Source organism: Chiloscyllium plagiosum, unplaced genomic scaffold, assembly GCF_037043375.1.
Source record: "Chiloscyllium plagiosum isolate Xiang-an unplaced genomic scaffold, Cpla_swu_hap1 HiC_scaffold_12, whole genome shotgun sequence".
Classification (NCBI taxonomy): Eukaryota; Metazoa; Chordata; class Chondrichthyes; order Orectolobiformes; family Hemiscylliidae; genus Chiloscyllium; species Chiloscyllium plagiosum.
The window spans coordinates 85,481,835-85,496,703 of NW_028270150.1; the positions used below are offsets into that span (position 1 = coordinate 85,481,835).

The following is a 14,869-nucleotide window of genomic DNA, read 5'->3' on the forward strand; positions in this document are numbered from 1 at the left end:
GCAACACATTGACAATGAGGATGAGCACCTCATCAAGACCTTCCCCACGCCTCCATTGCTCGCCTTTAAACAACCGCCAAACCTCAAACAGATCGTTGTTTGTAGCAAACTGCCCGGCTTTCAGGACAACTCCGCACAACCCGGTCACGGTAAGCGCGACAAGACATGCCAGAGTGTGGATGTAGATGCCACCATTACACGAGGGGACACCTCCCACCACGCAAGTGGCAGGTACTCATGCGACTTAGCCAACGTTGTCTATCCCTGCAGGCAAGGATGCCCTGAGGCATGGTATGTTGGTGAAACCGAGCAAAGGCTACGGCAACGGATGAATGGGCACCGCACAACAATAAACAGACAGGAGTGTTCCCTCCCAGTTGGAGAACACTTCAGCTGTCCAAGACATTCGATCTTGGATCTTTGGGTGACCGTCCTCCAAGGGTACTTCGGGACAGGCAGCATTGAAAAGTGGCCGACTGGAGGCTGACAGCTAAGTTCCGCACCTCTGGGGAGGGCCTCTCCCAGGACCTTAGGTTCATGTCATACTACAGGTGACCACATTGCACTATACACACACACACGCGTGCGTACGTACGTATACACACACCTGCACTCTCTCAGACTTCACGCTCACACACCAGACACACCCACTCCCACATGCATCCTCGCACAGACTTAAGACACTTTACACTCTCACACACACATATACACTCTCTCACACTCTCAACCCCCCACCCCAGACAGACAGACAGACAGACACACACACACACACACAAAAAACCCACAAATATATATACGTTTGTGGGGTGAACAAAGTTACATTGTACTTTGCTCAAAAACTGCACGAATCCATGTAAAACTCTGTTAACTCACGTTTTAGATTAGAATCAGTCTAAACGTTTTGCCACAGACAGGGAACACAGGGGCCTAACACCTTCAACATCTTAACATCTTATCTGGCTGACACCAATGGTTACAGTTAACCTGCGAATCTAACTTTTAAAAAAAGAGCTTTGTGATTTACATATGAAAGAAGTGAAACTATTATGGTCATTCTAACAGGTGAGACACTCAACAAACAATCAAGGTATATTTCAATGTATAATTTCAGTTACATCACACTGTAAACTTCTGCTACAAATGCCGTGTCTCACAATTGCGTCCTCCACAGCCACCTGATGAAGGAACAGCGCTCCGAAAGCTAGTGCTTCCAATTAAACCTGTTGGACCATAACCTGGTGTTGTGCGATTTAACTTTTTAAGAAGACTGCTTTACATTTTTTTTTAATGAAAATTTTTTAAAAATAAATCCATAATGCACGTAACTAACTCGGTGTGGACTGATTGGGCTGAAGGGCCTGTTTCCACACTGTAGGGAATCTAATCTAAACAAAACTCTTATACTTTACCCTGCATCTGATAAGAAAATGAGAAGCAGGAGAGAAGGTACATTTTTGTCTTTCCCTGGAGCACTCCATGATATGTCAACATACTATTTGAAACTGGTGTAGGGCGAAACCAATTGATCCTGTATCCCAAAATAATTTACTTGTCCATTTTTTGAGTGTCATGGGATATGTTTCAAGCAAGAACCTGCCTTCTCTTCACAGTCTTTACACAATGATTTATCAATTTCCTTACCCTGCATTGTTACCAAAGCTGAATAGAAAGCTCATCATCATGAAGCTGCACACTATCCTTGCAAAGTGCACTGAAACAATGTACTGCACCATCATGTGGGAATTTAATTTTCAACAAAAACAGAGCTAAAAACAAAACTAATGACATGAAAATAAATCTTATGACTTCAATCCAACTCTCAATCTGAAGCTTGAAGAACACATTCCAGAAGCCAAGAATATATGTTTGTTCAGTTGACCATACCATATCACATGCTCAGCCTACACTACAGCTAAAGACTGATCCTTTGTTTGAAATTGCACCATTCCTTTCTGATTTCAAATTTATCCCATATGTATATTATGCAATGAAGTATGATTACCCCTGCTGGCATTTGGAAGGCCAGTAAAACACACAACAGCCAAAGTCAGAGAAATATGACATTCAAATCCAACATCGCACTTCATGTTAAATATTCCTCATTGACAATAATCTGCATCTCAAGAATACCAATTTGAATAAATTATTAATTCTCTCAGCAATGGTGTTACATTGGATCTAAATGTATTACGGTACATCTGATAATTCTCAGTGCTTTCATAACCTCTCTCAAACAGCAATTAATGCACGTCCCGAGAGACAAAGAGACAATTATACACGATACTGACATGGGTCACTAATGTGCAATTCAGTCCACCGAGTATTTCACTTTGTAAGCAATATATTTAAAGACCTGTGGAGAAAAGGAGATGGTGTGATGGAATAATAGTTGGAGGGAAGAGAAGTGATGGGGATAGCTGTTTCAAACAGTAGACAGATTCAATAGACCAAAAGGCTGTCTGTGTAAGATTTCATGGTTTCCGATAAAGTGTTTTTTCCCCTAAAAAAAAAACAGGACAATGATGGCACTTTTGCACAAAGTAATATCAATACCTGTTTAGGGTCAGTGAAAATTGATCTGAGCAGCAGACATTAACTGATGAAGAGTTGAGTGTAGATCAGTAAAGTGACAAAAGGAGGTGTTTCTCATGCAAGAAATGAGAATAAAGGAGTACGTAAAGGTAGCGATAGAATAAAATAGAGCTTGGGTGGATCATAAGATTTATTTTCATGTCATTAGTTTTGTTTTTAGCTCTGTTTTTGTTGAAAATTAAATTCCCACATGGTGGTGCAGTACATTGTTTCAGTGCACTTTGCAAGGATAGTGTGCAACTTCATGATGATGAGCTTTCTAATCAGCTTTGGTAACAATGCAGAGTAAGGAAATTGATAAATCATAGTACAAAGACTGTGAAGAAACATATGGATGGAGTTCCAGCAGTAAGGTATTTCGATGACTTTTTCAAGTACCAAACATTAAGCAAGGATGCAATGTGCTTCTCAAAAAAAAATTCAAAAGAAACATTTACCAACAAATTCAACCACGTTCCATTTGTGAACTTGCTCATACAAACCAAGCCATCCACACAACCCAAAACATTGCATCTGTTGCTGCCTTAAAATTTTAAAAAATCTAACAGCTGTCTGAAATTGTTAAACAGAGTCCATATTCCATGTTGAAACAAATGTAAAGACATCAAATATTATGGAATTTGTGAAATAAAGGCAACAGATTACAAATCCAGGTCTATTTTTACTCAAAAGTACTAGAGGCATATCTATATTTAATTTCTAAGATCATCATTTCCTTAAAGAAACCTCAAATAGTATTTTCTAAACTCTCAAGTACTCCTTAGCAGATAATAAGCAGTGAGTTTGGCCAGTTGCATTCGCAATTTGAGTTTTTGATGGAAAATGCACTTACATGGCATTGAGTGGTAAACGCTTGGCCAGTACTGACCGCTATCCCTCTTAATCCATACGCGAATTGTTCTGGAAAAAAGGTTTAAAAATAAAGTTACTTTCATCTTTCTTCGCACACACCTTCATTAATTGGGAATTGTCACAGCATAACTGGGAAGAATGCACAGATAATTGTGCCCTCATGTTTCACAAACCATTGCAAATATATAAAATCCCGAAGTCAGCAAATGGTTGGTAAATGATGGAGTTTGAATTCAATAAAACAAAAATCTTGACTAAAACAAAAATCTTGACTAAAACAAAAATCTTGACTAAAACAAAAATCTTGACTAAAACAAAAATCTTGACTAAAACAAAAATCTTGACTAAAACAAAAATCTTGACTAAAACAAAAATCTTGACTAAAACAAAAATCTTGACTAAAACGTGTCCTAGTCTTAAAGGCCAATGATGACCACGAAACCACAGTCTATTGTCAGAAAAACATATCTAGTTCACTCAGGTCCTTCTGGGAAGGGTGATGCCTCCTGGCAACGACACACCTACAGCAATGCGGTTAACGCATAACCACCTTGCCGTGCACAAAGCCATATTGACCATCTCTAATTAGTTCTTGCCTTTCCAAATGCACGTAAATCCTGTCCCTCAGAATCCCTCCAAAAACGTATTCACCGCTGATGTAAGGTCCACTGGTTTATAGTTCTTTGGCTTTTCCTTACAACATTTCTTAAACAGAATGCATCACTTTAGCCAACCTTCAGTTCTCCGCACATCAGTCATGACTATCGATGATACAAACATCTCAAAGGTCCCAGCAATCTCTTCCCTAGTTTTCCACAAAGTTCTGGAAACACCTCATCAGATCTCAGGGATTTATCTACCGTTATGCATTTTAAAACCTCAAACACCTCCTCTTCTATTTTCAAGGCATCACTATTTATTGCCAAGTTATCCAAATTCCACTCAAGCTACGATCCTCTCCTGTTCACCATTTCTTTTCTCCGTGCTGTTCAATCTTATTCTCCTTCTTACTGCATCAAAGAGCAACATTGCACTGCAGTTTTAAAAAAAAAAGCTTTTGAACCGTAACACATTCATGGTACTTCGACTGTATAGCAGTTCAACTTACAATTCAATTTACAGGTCTGAAAAATATACGTGATCTCTTCCAGAACCAAAAAGCTAAATCGCTAAGCAGCTCTAGTCCGCCAAAGACAGAGATGCTGAGGGCCCCATTCGCATGTTCATGCGCACACAATCAAAAACAGCAAAACAGGCTAGTTTAGCCCAACATAAGGATAAGTGATGTTGATCAATGCAGGAAAGTGAGGAAGCAGTTGAAAAGAACTTATTTCCCCAGCAATTTAATCACAAACCCCTCGAAGATTTTATTTGCACATCAATGGGACTACAATAATGCTATGATATTTGTGGATTAGAATGAGCACGTGCTTCCAACTATTTTCTTGCTTTTGTTAAAAGCACGACAATTTCAAATCAGCAGCATGCTGATCCACTGTATATATAGATATAATGGAAGATAGAATGGAAGGCATCCACTAATATGACTCTGAACTGACTTGTTACGAAGGTAGAAGGGGGACTGTATCTTTAAGAGATTTAAAAAGCTAACGAGGACTTAGAGAGAGAGAGAGAGAGAGAGACAGACACAGAGTATGGAACAAAGTAACAATGTAACACTTGGTCAGGGCTGGATTGCTATAACACAAAAATAAATTCAAATTCGGCCACTTAAAATAATACCACAATACCAACTCCAATCAAGTTTAAATTTAGTATTTTGACAATATCAAAACCAATTAAACAATTCCATGTTTTGGGGTGTAAGTATCAGAGATTTTAAACAGTAAACCAGAGCGGCAGAGAGAACCGCCAAGCACCAACAACTAGAGAGAGAGACTGCTTGCAGAAATATCTGCTCTCTTAAAGGTACCTTTATTCATCAACGACATGTGAAACAGAATCCCTAAGAAGAAGAAATGACGACAAAGGAAAACCTACAGAGGACACTCGGCAGCTAACTGGTTTTGAAACGTGATGATATTTTTTGTAAATCGTAATTGGGATTTTTAATCAGACCAATATTGTAGAAGGGAAAGTAAAAGATAGCTTTAGAGAAAGGAGTTGGAAACAGTTGCTAGTTAATTATTCGCTGTTAGACTTAAATAAAAAAGTTGTTAATTTATTTTTTAAAAGTGATTTTTGGGATAGTTCTTGGCCTCTCAAATTTTAACAAACTACAGCACTATGTGAATCTTTTCTGTGTGGCTGGTTTAAATTAGCAGAAGAGTTTTCTCCATGTAATAACAGACTGCAAGAAGCAAAGGAAAGAAACTTGAAGATAGTTCTCTGCCCCCGTTTTTGGTGACAACTCACAGAATGCAACTACAGTCAGCATCTTTACCAAGATGGGGAGTGAGCCCATATTCTACTATTCCCCACATTGCATAATCTTGGAACGTGTTTTTTTTTTAAAAACATGGTGACAAAATTCGAGACACAGTGCAAACCACTGGAGCCTTATCACAAGAGTCAAATCCTTAAAAATGAATGAGGGAAGAGGGAAGATGAATCAAAATGATTCTATGCCCTGAGATTGTGACAAATGAATATCATTTCCAAAGTTTAATTTTAAATTCAAAACAAACATTGGGAATTCATTGCATCCAAAAGAATCCCATGAACAATTCAGGGCAAGCTTTGTTTTTAAGCCTTCTGGAAAAGAGAACACCTCAAAACAATACATGTACAACCAGAAGTGCAAGTTTTCCCAAAACATTACTACTGCCTGAAAAGCAAACATCCTTGGCTCTTGTATTTAGCTGTGAGCAATACATGACAAATAAAAATGACATTTAAAATCAATTTCATTTTGTTTAGATTTTAAACCTCCGAAGCATGGGATTGATCATTTTGGCATCTGGTTAGTAGGAACTCAGACAGCTACAGAAGCATCATCATTGGTGCTATTATATTGCATGCCTAGTGAGTAGAAGATACAGCTGGGAACTAAAATTACTGTAACTTCAAAACATGTAGCAGGTCTCAAGAAATACAGGTTTCATCAAATGAATTCTTGTCTGCTTGTGATTCATAAAGAAGAAACTGATGACATTGTATGGCTTGAATTTACACAAATTGCAATGTTTAGAAATAACTGGTAAATAGCTAATAGACTCTGGTGAGGAGATTGACATGGTCAATGTTTCATTGAGGGTTATAATTTGATCAGTGCCTTACTTGAGAACCAACTCAAGTGCTTCAACAAGCTTTCTCAAAGGTCAACAGCTTTATTTGTTGGCTCTAACTGATTGTCCCAACACTACCAATTATTGGTAAAGGCATTTGTATTCAGTGGGAAACCCAGAAACACTTCAGGACAAACAGCTCTAGCAAGGCTGCTTTGTCTTCAAAAATTCTTCAAATTTACTGTTTGAAGATCAGTTGCAATCAGGTTCCCAATAATTTGTAAGAGAGAATTAGATAAATACTGTAAAAGCTGACATTTGCACAAGACAGTGGGACTAACTGCATAGCTCTGTCACAGAGCCAATATAGCATGGCTAAACCAAATGGTGTCCTGTGCTATGATTTCAAAAATCATGTCCTGCATTTGCAATAGAGCATGATCAAAACATGATCAGCCTCTGGAACTTTCTATTGATAGTTGGAAAATTAGAAACATGCATGCTGTTGCAATGAGATATCAAGGATAGTTTCACCAGTTGCAAATAATCCACTGCAAGGAATCAATACAAACAGAAGAAACTGAGATTAGAACTCAGCAAATCATCACAAAGAAACAGCACACAGCAAAAAGAACAATATGCATAAATCATAACTGTGCCTCTGATTAATTTTAAGGGAATTGCTTCTTAGGTTTCTGAAACATAGTAGATTTATTGGTTCTCTTTATTCAAATGGAATCAGGTTGCTCTTGTCACACTGTCAGAGTGAGTGGCTCAATGACAACACTTGATACATAGTCAGAAGGTGCTGGGTTCATATGCTACACCACGCAATCCTGCTAAATGGAAATGGAGCTTCAATTCTGAGTTCTCGGATGATATTCAGTGGGATACTCACATCTAGTTAACGTAGGTGTCCTCATATCACATCATATAGGATGTGGAATCCTAGAAAATCCTCTGGCCAGAGAAAATTAACCCAGCTGGTGTCACAACTCACTGGGATAGCACTCACAACAATTAAAGAATTTTATTTCCAAGTCTGCAAAGGTTTTTAATTTACCTACCTTATACATCAGATTGACAGAATACACCGACCCTGTTTCTGAAGTGAGACTATATATTGCAAGTCAAATACCCTCAAATTTGACTTGATATATACACAGATAGGAGAAAGATAAAACATGCACATTATGGATGGAGGGAAAAAGATTTGGGAAAGCAGTTCAATAGTTTCTGTTCACAAGGGTTGCTGAGATGATCCTTATGCTGGTCAAAGCTGCTTCTGGATGGCTGGTTCACTTATAAAAGGTCCCTGTCTTCTCAAATAAACAGTCATAGAACAGCTTAAAACTGAAGTAAAGTTAAACTGGTTTAGCTTCAGGTTTAATATGGCTTTTTCCTGAAGAGAACAAAGAACTTCTGAGCTGCTGGTGGTCCAAAGGCTCCAATGTATCTTGTTCCAAGCCCCAACTGTGCAGTGACCTGAAAACCAGGCGGAGGACAGTTTTCATTGGCAACTGGTCACTAGCCCAATGAAAATCCACCCATTGCCACAGCTTCATTCGCACATTATCCTTCAGCCATAATTCATCTGCAACCACGGTTACACAACGTGCTTGCAGTAAGTATCAAGTTACTTGCTTTAAAACCAAGCAGCAGTCCTTGGTTTTAAAACAGTTCTTAACTCATTTCAGTCCGCAATTTAAAACAAAAATAAAAAGACCACCTTTACATCAGTTACTATAACGATAGTTACTCCCATGGATGCAGCCTTCCTGTCAAGGCTTGAGAGTCGGAGGCAAAAAGTGTGGCGCTGGAAAAGCAGAGCAATCAGGCAGCATCAGAGCAGAAATCATACTCTGACAGTAGGTAACAAAAGCCTGATTCCAAAAAAAGAGAAAATGCTGGAAAATCTCAGCAAGTCTGGCAGCATCTGTAAGGAGAGAAAAGAGCTGATGTTTCGCGTCTAACCGACCCATTGCCACAGCTTTGACAAAGGGTCAGTTAGACTCTAAACGTCAGCTCTTTTCTCTCCTTACAGATGCTGCCAGACTTGCTGAGATTTTCCAGCATTTTCTCTTTTTTGGTTTCAGATTCCAGCATCCGCAGTTATTTGCTTTTAAAAGTCTGATTCCATTTGAGTAGACAGAATCGAATAAACTTGCAGTAGTGCTAGAAATCCAAGAAGCAATTCTCCTTGAAATCAGTAAGAGATATATGGTCATTCCTCTGCCATTCAATGTGACTGTTCTGCCTGAAATAAATTCAATGACACAGCCTCTACTACTTTCTTGGGAAGAGAATTTCATAGTTTAAAAGTGTGGCACTAGAAAAGCACAGCACATCAGGCAGCAGCCAACAAGCAGGAGTCAATGTTTCAGGCAGAAGCCCTTCACCAGGAATGTCATCAAGAATTTCAGAGACTAATGACCCTCACAAAAAATAACTTTTCATAATTTCCCTCTTAGACATGAGATCACTTAAACTTAAACCAGGTCTTCTATTATGACTCTCCACCACAAGGAGGAACTTCCACCAACAAATTCCATCATGATCCATTATGCTTCAATGTGATCGCCTCTCATTTATCTGTTTTAACCCAATCTGCTTGTCCCTTCCTTGCAGGATAATTCTTTATCCCAGGAATGAATGGAGTAAACTCCTCTCATATCCTAAAGAATTCTGTTCTTTTTCAAATAGAGAATAAAACTACATAGTACTCAAGATATAGTCTCACAATATGGATCGTGATTGGTTTAGTGCATTGCTTTATTGTGGGATAGAAATTGAACATGCAATTAAGCAATTTCATTGATTTTTTTTCAGACCAAGGGTTCCTGAAAGGACATGATCTGCTTTTGAACTTTGGATCCACATGAGATTGGGTTTTCAGTCAGGAAACCAGTCAAAATTCGAGTGCCAGCAACTTTTCAAGAATATCTTTTAAAAAGCGACAATCTGGCTGTTGTGCAATTCAAATCAGAATAAAGATACAGCTTTTATGTGAAGTTAAAATACGCGCTCGGGACATCCCTCAACACTTCACATTCAACGGACTCAACTTGAAGTGGTAGTCATCATTAGTATGCAGGGAAATGCGGTAGCCAAAATCGGCAGAGTACTAGTCACTTTGGAAAAATTACCAAATGATTTGATTGCACCAATTGAGTGAAGAATATCAACCAAGAGCGAGAGGACTGCCTGTTTGGCTTTGGAAATGAAATCAAGAAGTTCTCTGTTATTAATGAACGCTGAAATCAGAATTTACTCCATCTTCAGACAAAAAGAGTTTCAAGACCAAGATCTTTTTTTCCCCGAGTAAAGGTACCAAGGGACACAGGAGACAAAACAAGTTCAAGTAATAGTCAGGCATTATCAGAATGAATGGCAGAATAGATTGGAGGGGTTGAATGCCCTCCTCCTGTTCCAATGTTCAAGTAGTACTGTTTGTATCGTTTCTGTCAAACTAAACAGGAATTTGGGTCCTGAACACATTGCATCACCTCTTTGTATTGCACTAAACTATCAATCTGTAGAGTATGTTAAGCCCACAGCATTGCTATTCTGTACGCCAGCTAATGTCAAATTTACATTAAGCTGAAATAAATCACAACCTAAAACTTGCCAGCAATCTCAGGAGAAATGCTCAGTTTGCAGTCTGTTTCATTGTGGTATATGATAAACCTCTCATTGCACAAGCAGGCTAACAGTTGTAATAACATTCGAAGAGAAAAGCAAACACACCAATTGAGGTAGCAAAGACTATAGCCACAATCTGCTGGAGTCAAGCTTGATGATGTTTTAAAAGAAAACTTTCAAGAATGGGTGAAGAGAACAGAAAAACATTTTTGGGGTAAATGAGCAACCTTCTTGCAGCCAACATTTTAATTGTTAAGATTTTGGAAGTGATGAGTGATTTCTTGGAGTCACAAGTGGAAGATGCATTTCATGCATGTATCAATAACTTCCTTCCACTTGGCTACTCTCCTGAGAAGTCAGCATTAGCTGAAAACAGGTGATGGCAATCAAAGTTCAAAGAAATCTTCAGCTTCCCATGGAAATGCCTCAACTTCACCGCTTCATTTCACATCACCTGATAGTGGTTCCTGAATTTGTATAAATCAACAATTAGCTACACCTACTAGTGGAAACAACATGCAAACCATCTATCTCTGTTCGTGGAAAGTCTCACCTTGCATCTCTTGTTTACCAACAAATTCCATCTCACCTCCTGCCCATTTAATTCTCTGGCCCTTCTTTCAACACTTCAAATTTATCTTTCCTCGACCTAACAGTCCTTCATCTTTCCCAAAGAATCACAACACCTGCAACCTGCTTTCTTCCCTCTTCCATGACCACTGCTTCCTCGATTCACCTCGGCCTCAGAACCCACTCAGCACGCACACCAGTCTGTTTCAATCATTGCCCGTGATCTCCTGCAGACAGCTCCAACAGACTCCACAACTCTTGCTCAGTACACCCCTCCCCCACCACTCCATGAACATTCCCAATGCGAATCGCCACAGGTCTGACCCGTTTACCTCTTTGACATCGCCTCTCTCTGTGTCCCTCTTCCCACTCCGTTTTACACCTACCTGACAAACACACCCCTATCCCCTTCGCTGACCATCTCCACAAACGCCCGCCCACGTAAACACACACAGCCCCTCTGTATCCCCTTGGGCATACCCTCAACCCCCCCCCGCCTCACCGACCATTCTCCATTCCCCTCCACTATACCCTACCCCCTCCATATACAAACCCCAACAACCAGCATTGCCTCTCCACCTCTCCCCCCCCCCCCCAGCTCTCCGACAGGAGTCTGTCCCCAAGCCCTCCCCAATTTTATGCCCTACTCCCTTCTCTCCGTCCCACCGCCACCCCTTACCCAGCAGGGACTCTTTCCCCCCTCCCAACAGGGACTCTTTCCCCCCCTCCCAGCAGGGACTCTTTCCCCCCCTCCCAGCAGGGACTCTTTCCCCCCCTCCCAGCAGGGACTCTTTCCCCCCCTCCCAGCAGGGACTCTTTCCCCCCCTCCCAGCAGGGACTCTTTCCCCCCCTCCCAGCAGGGACTCTTTCCCCCCCTCCCAGCAGGGACTCTTTCCCCCCCTCCCAGCAGGGACTCTTCCCCCCCTCCCAGCAGGGACTCTTCCCCCCCCCCCGGCAGCCCCAGCAATGCACCATCACCCTGAGCTGGTGCTGCGTGTCCCCGCGGGTTTAACGGACCTGTCCTCGCTGACGCTGATCACTCCGTCCTCTTTGGGGATGATGGCGGCCATGTTCACCACGTCCTGGGAGCCCTCGATCCGGCTGAGCAGCACCGGCCTCCGGATGCGAGCCTTGGGCTTGCCCTCCGCCGCCATGGTGATGGACCAACCCCTGCGTCACCACCAAAGCCCCAACCAAAGCAACCGCGCAACACCGGAAATGGCCGGCACCGTGGGGCCGCCTCCGCGCAACTCCGGAAGTACACGGCACCGTGCACCCGCGAACATCATCCCCCTCCGGTGTCACTGAGATATATCTCCGCCGGAAGTGGATGGACAGCGGCTTGGGAACAAAATAATCTCTGTCCCTCTTAAATAAATCTCCAGGACTGTGACTGGATTTCCAGCTTGTATCAGTTTTTGTCGGATTCTATTGTTCTGTATTTTATTTCTCCCAGCATTTACCTCTTACTGTTTAGTCCTTCCATCCCTGTTGGAAATGGAAGGTTACAAATATCATGCTTTCACCCACTCTGTTTCAGATGCATATTTCAAACATACTATTGTCTACATTTCTAATAGCCGGTTTGTGAACTTGTCAAGGCGACAGCATCGCATCTGGCGGGGGAGTCGTCGAGTGACTATTGGCCACCGGCCAGGAGTTTGCATTGAGAGTGGAAACTGCCAAATGTCTGAGGAATTCACAGTGCAAACGATAACAGCGACTGAAGCAAAAGGTAAAACAAAAGGTAAACTTCATTACTTCTGCACTAGTGATGTGATGATCGACATGTTGGGTAACCATTGGTGGGAGCATGGGTTGTGTGTATTTGGATGTGGGAGATCATGTGATAGCATCTGGAATATGTCCTTGGAGACAAAAAAACTGCAGATTTTTTTTAGTCAGTCTCTTTGGACATGTGACATCTGCATATCCATCTCGTTCTGATTCCATAAGTATGGAAACTACCACTGCACCGCAACAGGAATAGGAATAAGAGAAACAGGAGTAAGCCATTCCGCAATTTCCCCCCGACGTGGTCGACGATGCCCTCCAACGCATCTCTTCCACTTCCCGCTCCTCCGCCCTTGAGCCCCGCCCCTCCAACCGCCAACAGGACAGAACCCCACTGGTCCTCACCTACCACCCCACCAATCTCCATGTACAGTGCATCATCCACCGTCATTTCCGCTACCTCCAAACGGACCCCACCGCCAAGGATATATTTCCCTCCCCTCCCCTATCAGCATTCCGTAAAGACCACTCCCTCCATGACTCCCTCGTCAGATCCACACCCCCCACCAACACAACCTCCACTCCCGGCACCTTCCCCTGCAACTGCAGGAGGTGCAAGACTTGCGCCCACACCTCCCCCCTCACCTCCCTCCAAGGCCCCAAAGGAAACTTCCATATCCGCCACAGATTCACCTGCACCTCCACACACATCATCTATTGCATCCTCTGCACCCAATGTGGCCTCCTCTATATTGGGGAGACAGGCCGGCTACTTGCGGAGCGTTTCAGAGAACACCTCTGGGACACCCGGACCAACCAACCCAACCACCCTGTAGCTCAACATTTCAATTCCCCCTCCCACTCCACCAAGGATATGCAGGTCTTTGGACTCCTCCATCGTCAGACCACAACAAAACAACGGTTGGAGGAAGAATGCCTCATCTTCCGGCTAGGAACCCTCCAACCACAAGGGATGAACTCGGATTTCACCAGTTTCCTCATTTCCCCTTCCCCCACCCTGTCTCAGTCAAATCCATCGAATTCAGCACCGCCTTCCTAACCTGCAATCTTCTTCCCGACCTCTCCGCCCCCACCCCAGTCTGACCTATCACCCTCACCTTGACCTCTTTCCACCTATCACATTTCCGATGCCCCTCCCGCAAGTCCCTCCTCCCTACCTTTTATCTTAGCCTGCTGGACAAACTTTCCTCATTCCTGAAGAAGAGCTTATGCCCGAAACATCGATTCTCCTGTTCCCTGGATGCTGCCTGACCTGCTGCGCTTTTCCAGCAACACATTTCCAGATCCAATCTACTGAGACTGTCCCATCATTCAATATGGTTGTGGCGAAGACAGGTCTGTAATCGGGGGACACATTCAGATGAATCATTGCCAAGGATTCCTGTCGCACCAATTCATAGTGATGGTTGGGGCTGCAGGCAGAGGGAGGGGTAGGAGTGAAAAATGCCTGGAGGCCTTTTCATCACCCCTCTCATATGACCAAATATGCCAATGGTAACTAGAAGTCTATTAATCTTGCCCTTATACAGACTCAAAGACAGAATAAAGAAAAACATAAACTTGTATTCCCCAACTGGATGTACAGTGGCTCAGTGGTTACCATGGTTTGTGTCACACCGCCAACAACCCAGGTTCACTTCCAGTTTTGAGTGACTGTGAGGAATTTGCACGTTTTCCATGTGTGTGTTGGATTCTGCTGGATGCTCAGGTTTCTTTCCACAGTCCAAAGATGTGCAGGCTAGGTGGATGGCTATGTTATAGTGTGCGGGGATGTGTTGGCTAGATTGATTAGCCATGGTAAATGCAGGGTTACGGGAGTAGGGTGAGATGCCCCTCAGAAGGTCGGTGCATACTTGATAGGCTGAATGGCTTCTTTCTGCTCTGTATGGATTCTATGACTAGGATGGAATCTGGGCCATGGTGGTGAAAGACCTCTGGAGACTGTGCAGCCTGAGTTGACAATATACTGTAGATTATTTTAAAAGGTGTCATCAACAATTACGTTGTTGATACCAAGCAAAGGTGGTGACAATTCAATTGGACACAGCAAGAAGAAGGTGAGGTTGGGGGGAGAGATACCAGGGTGTTGTTATGATAGGTGTTTGCTGGAAGAAAGATGAAATTTCATACATGATCTCCCACTCACCCAGAGAGGATCAGAATTGGGGCATTGAAATATCTATGAGGAAATTGTCAGGATGCAGGAACATTTAGCGAAAAACTGGGAGTATCTTGACAGAGTCTGGAACGGAGGGTCATCCGAACAAAGT

General features: G+C 42.4%; 1 protein-coding gene across 1 annotated transcript in view; it reads right to left on the minus strand.

Annotated features, from left to right (window-relative positions):
- Positions 1-12,021, minus strand: part of wdfy2 (WD repeat and FYVE domain containing 2) — a 51,316-nt gene extending 39,295 nt beyond the window's left edge. Inside the window, exons 1-2 of the mRNA XM_043700437.2 lie at positions 11,862-12,021; positions 3,425-3,492 (exon numbers count right to left, since the gene is read on the minus strand). Of these exons, the coding sequence (XP_043556372.1) occupies positions 3,425-3,492; positions 11,862-11,998 (205 nt within the window). The 5' untranslated portion in view covers positions 11,999-12,021. The remainder of the gene's footprint in view (positions 1-3,424; positions 3,493-11,861) is intronic.
- Positions 12,022-14,869: the final 2,848 nt, after the last annotated feature.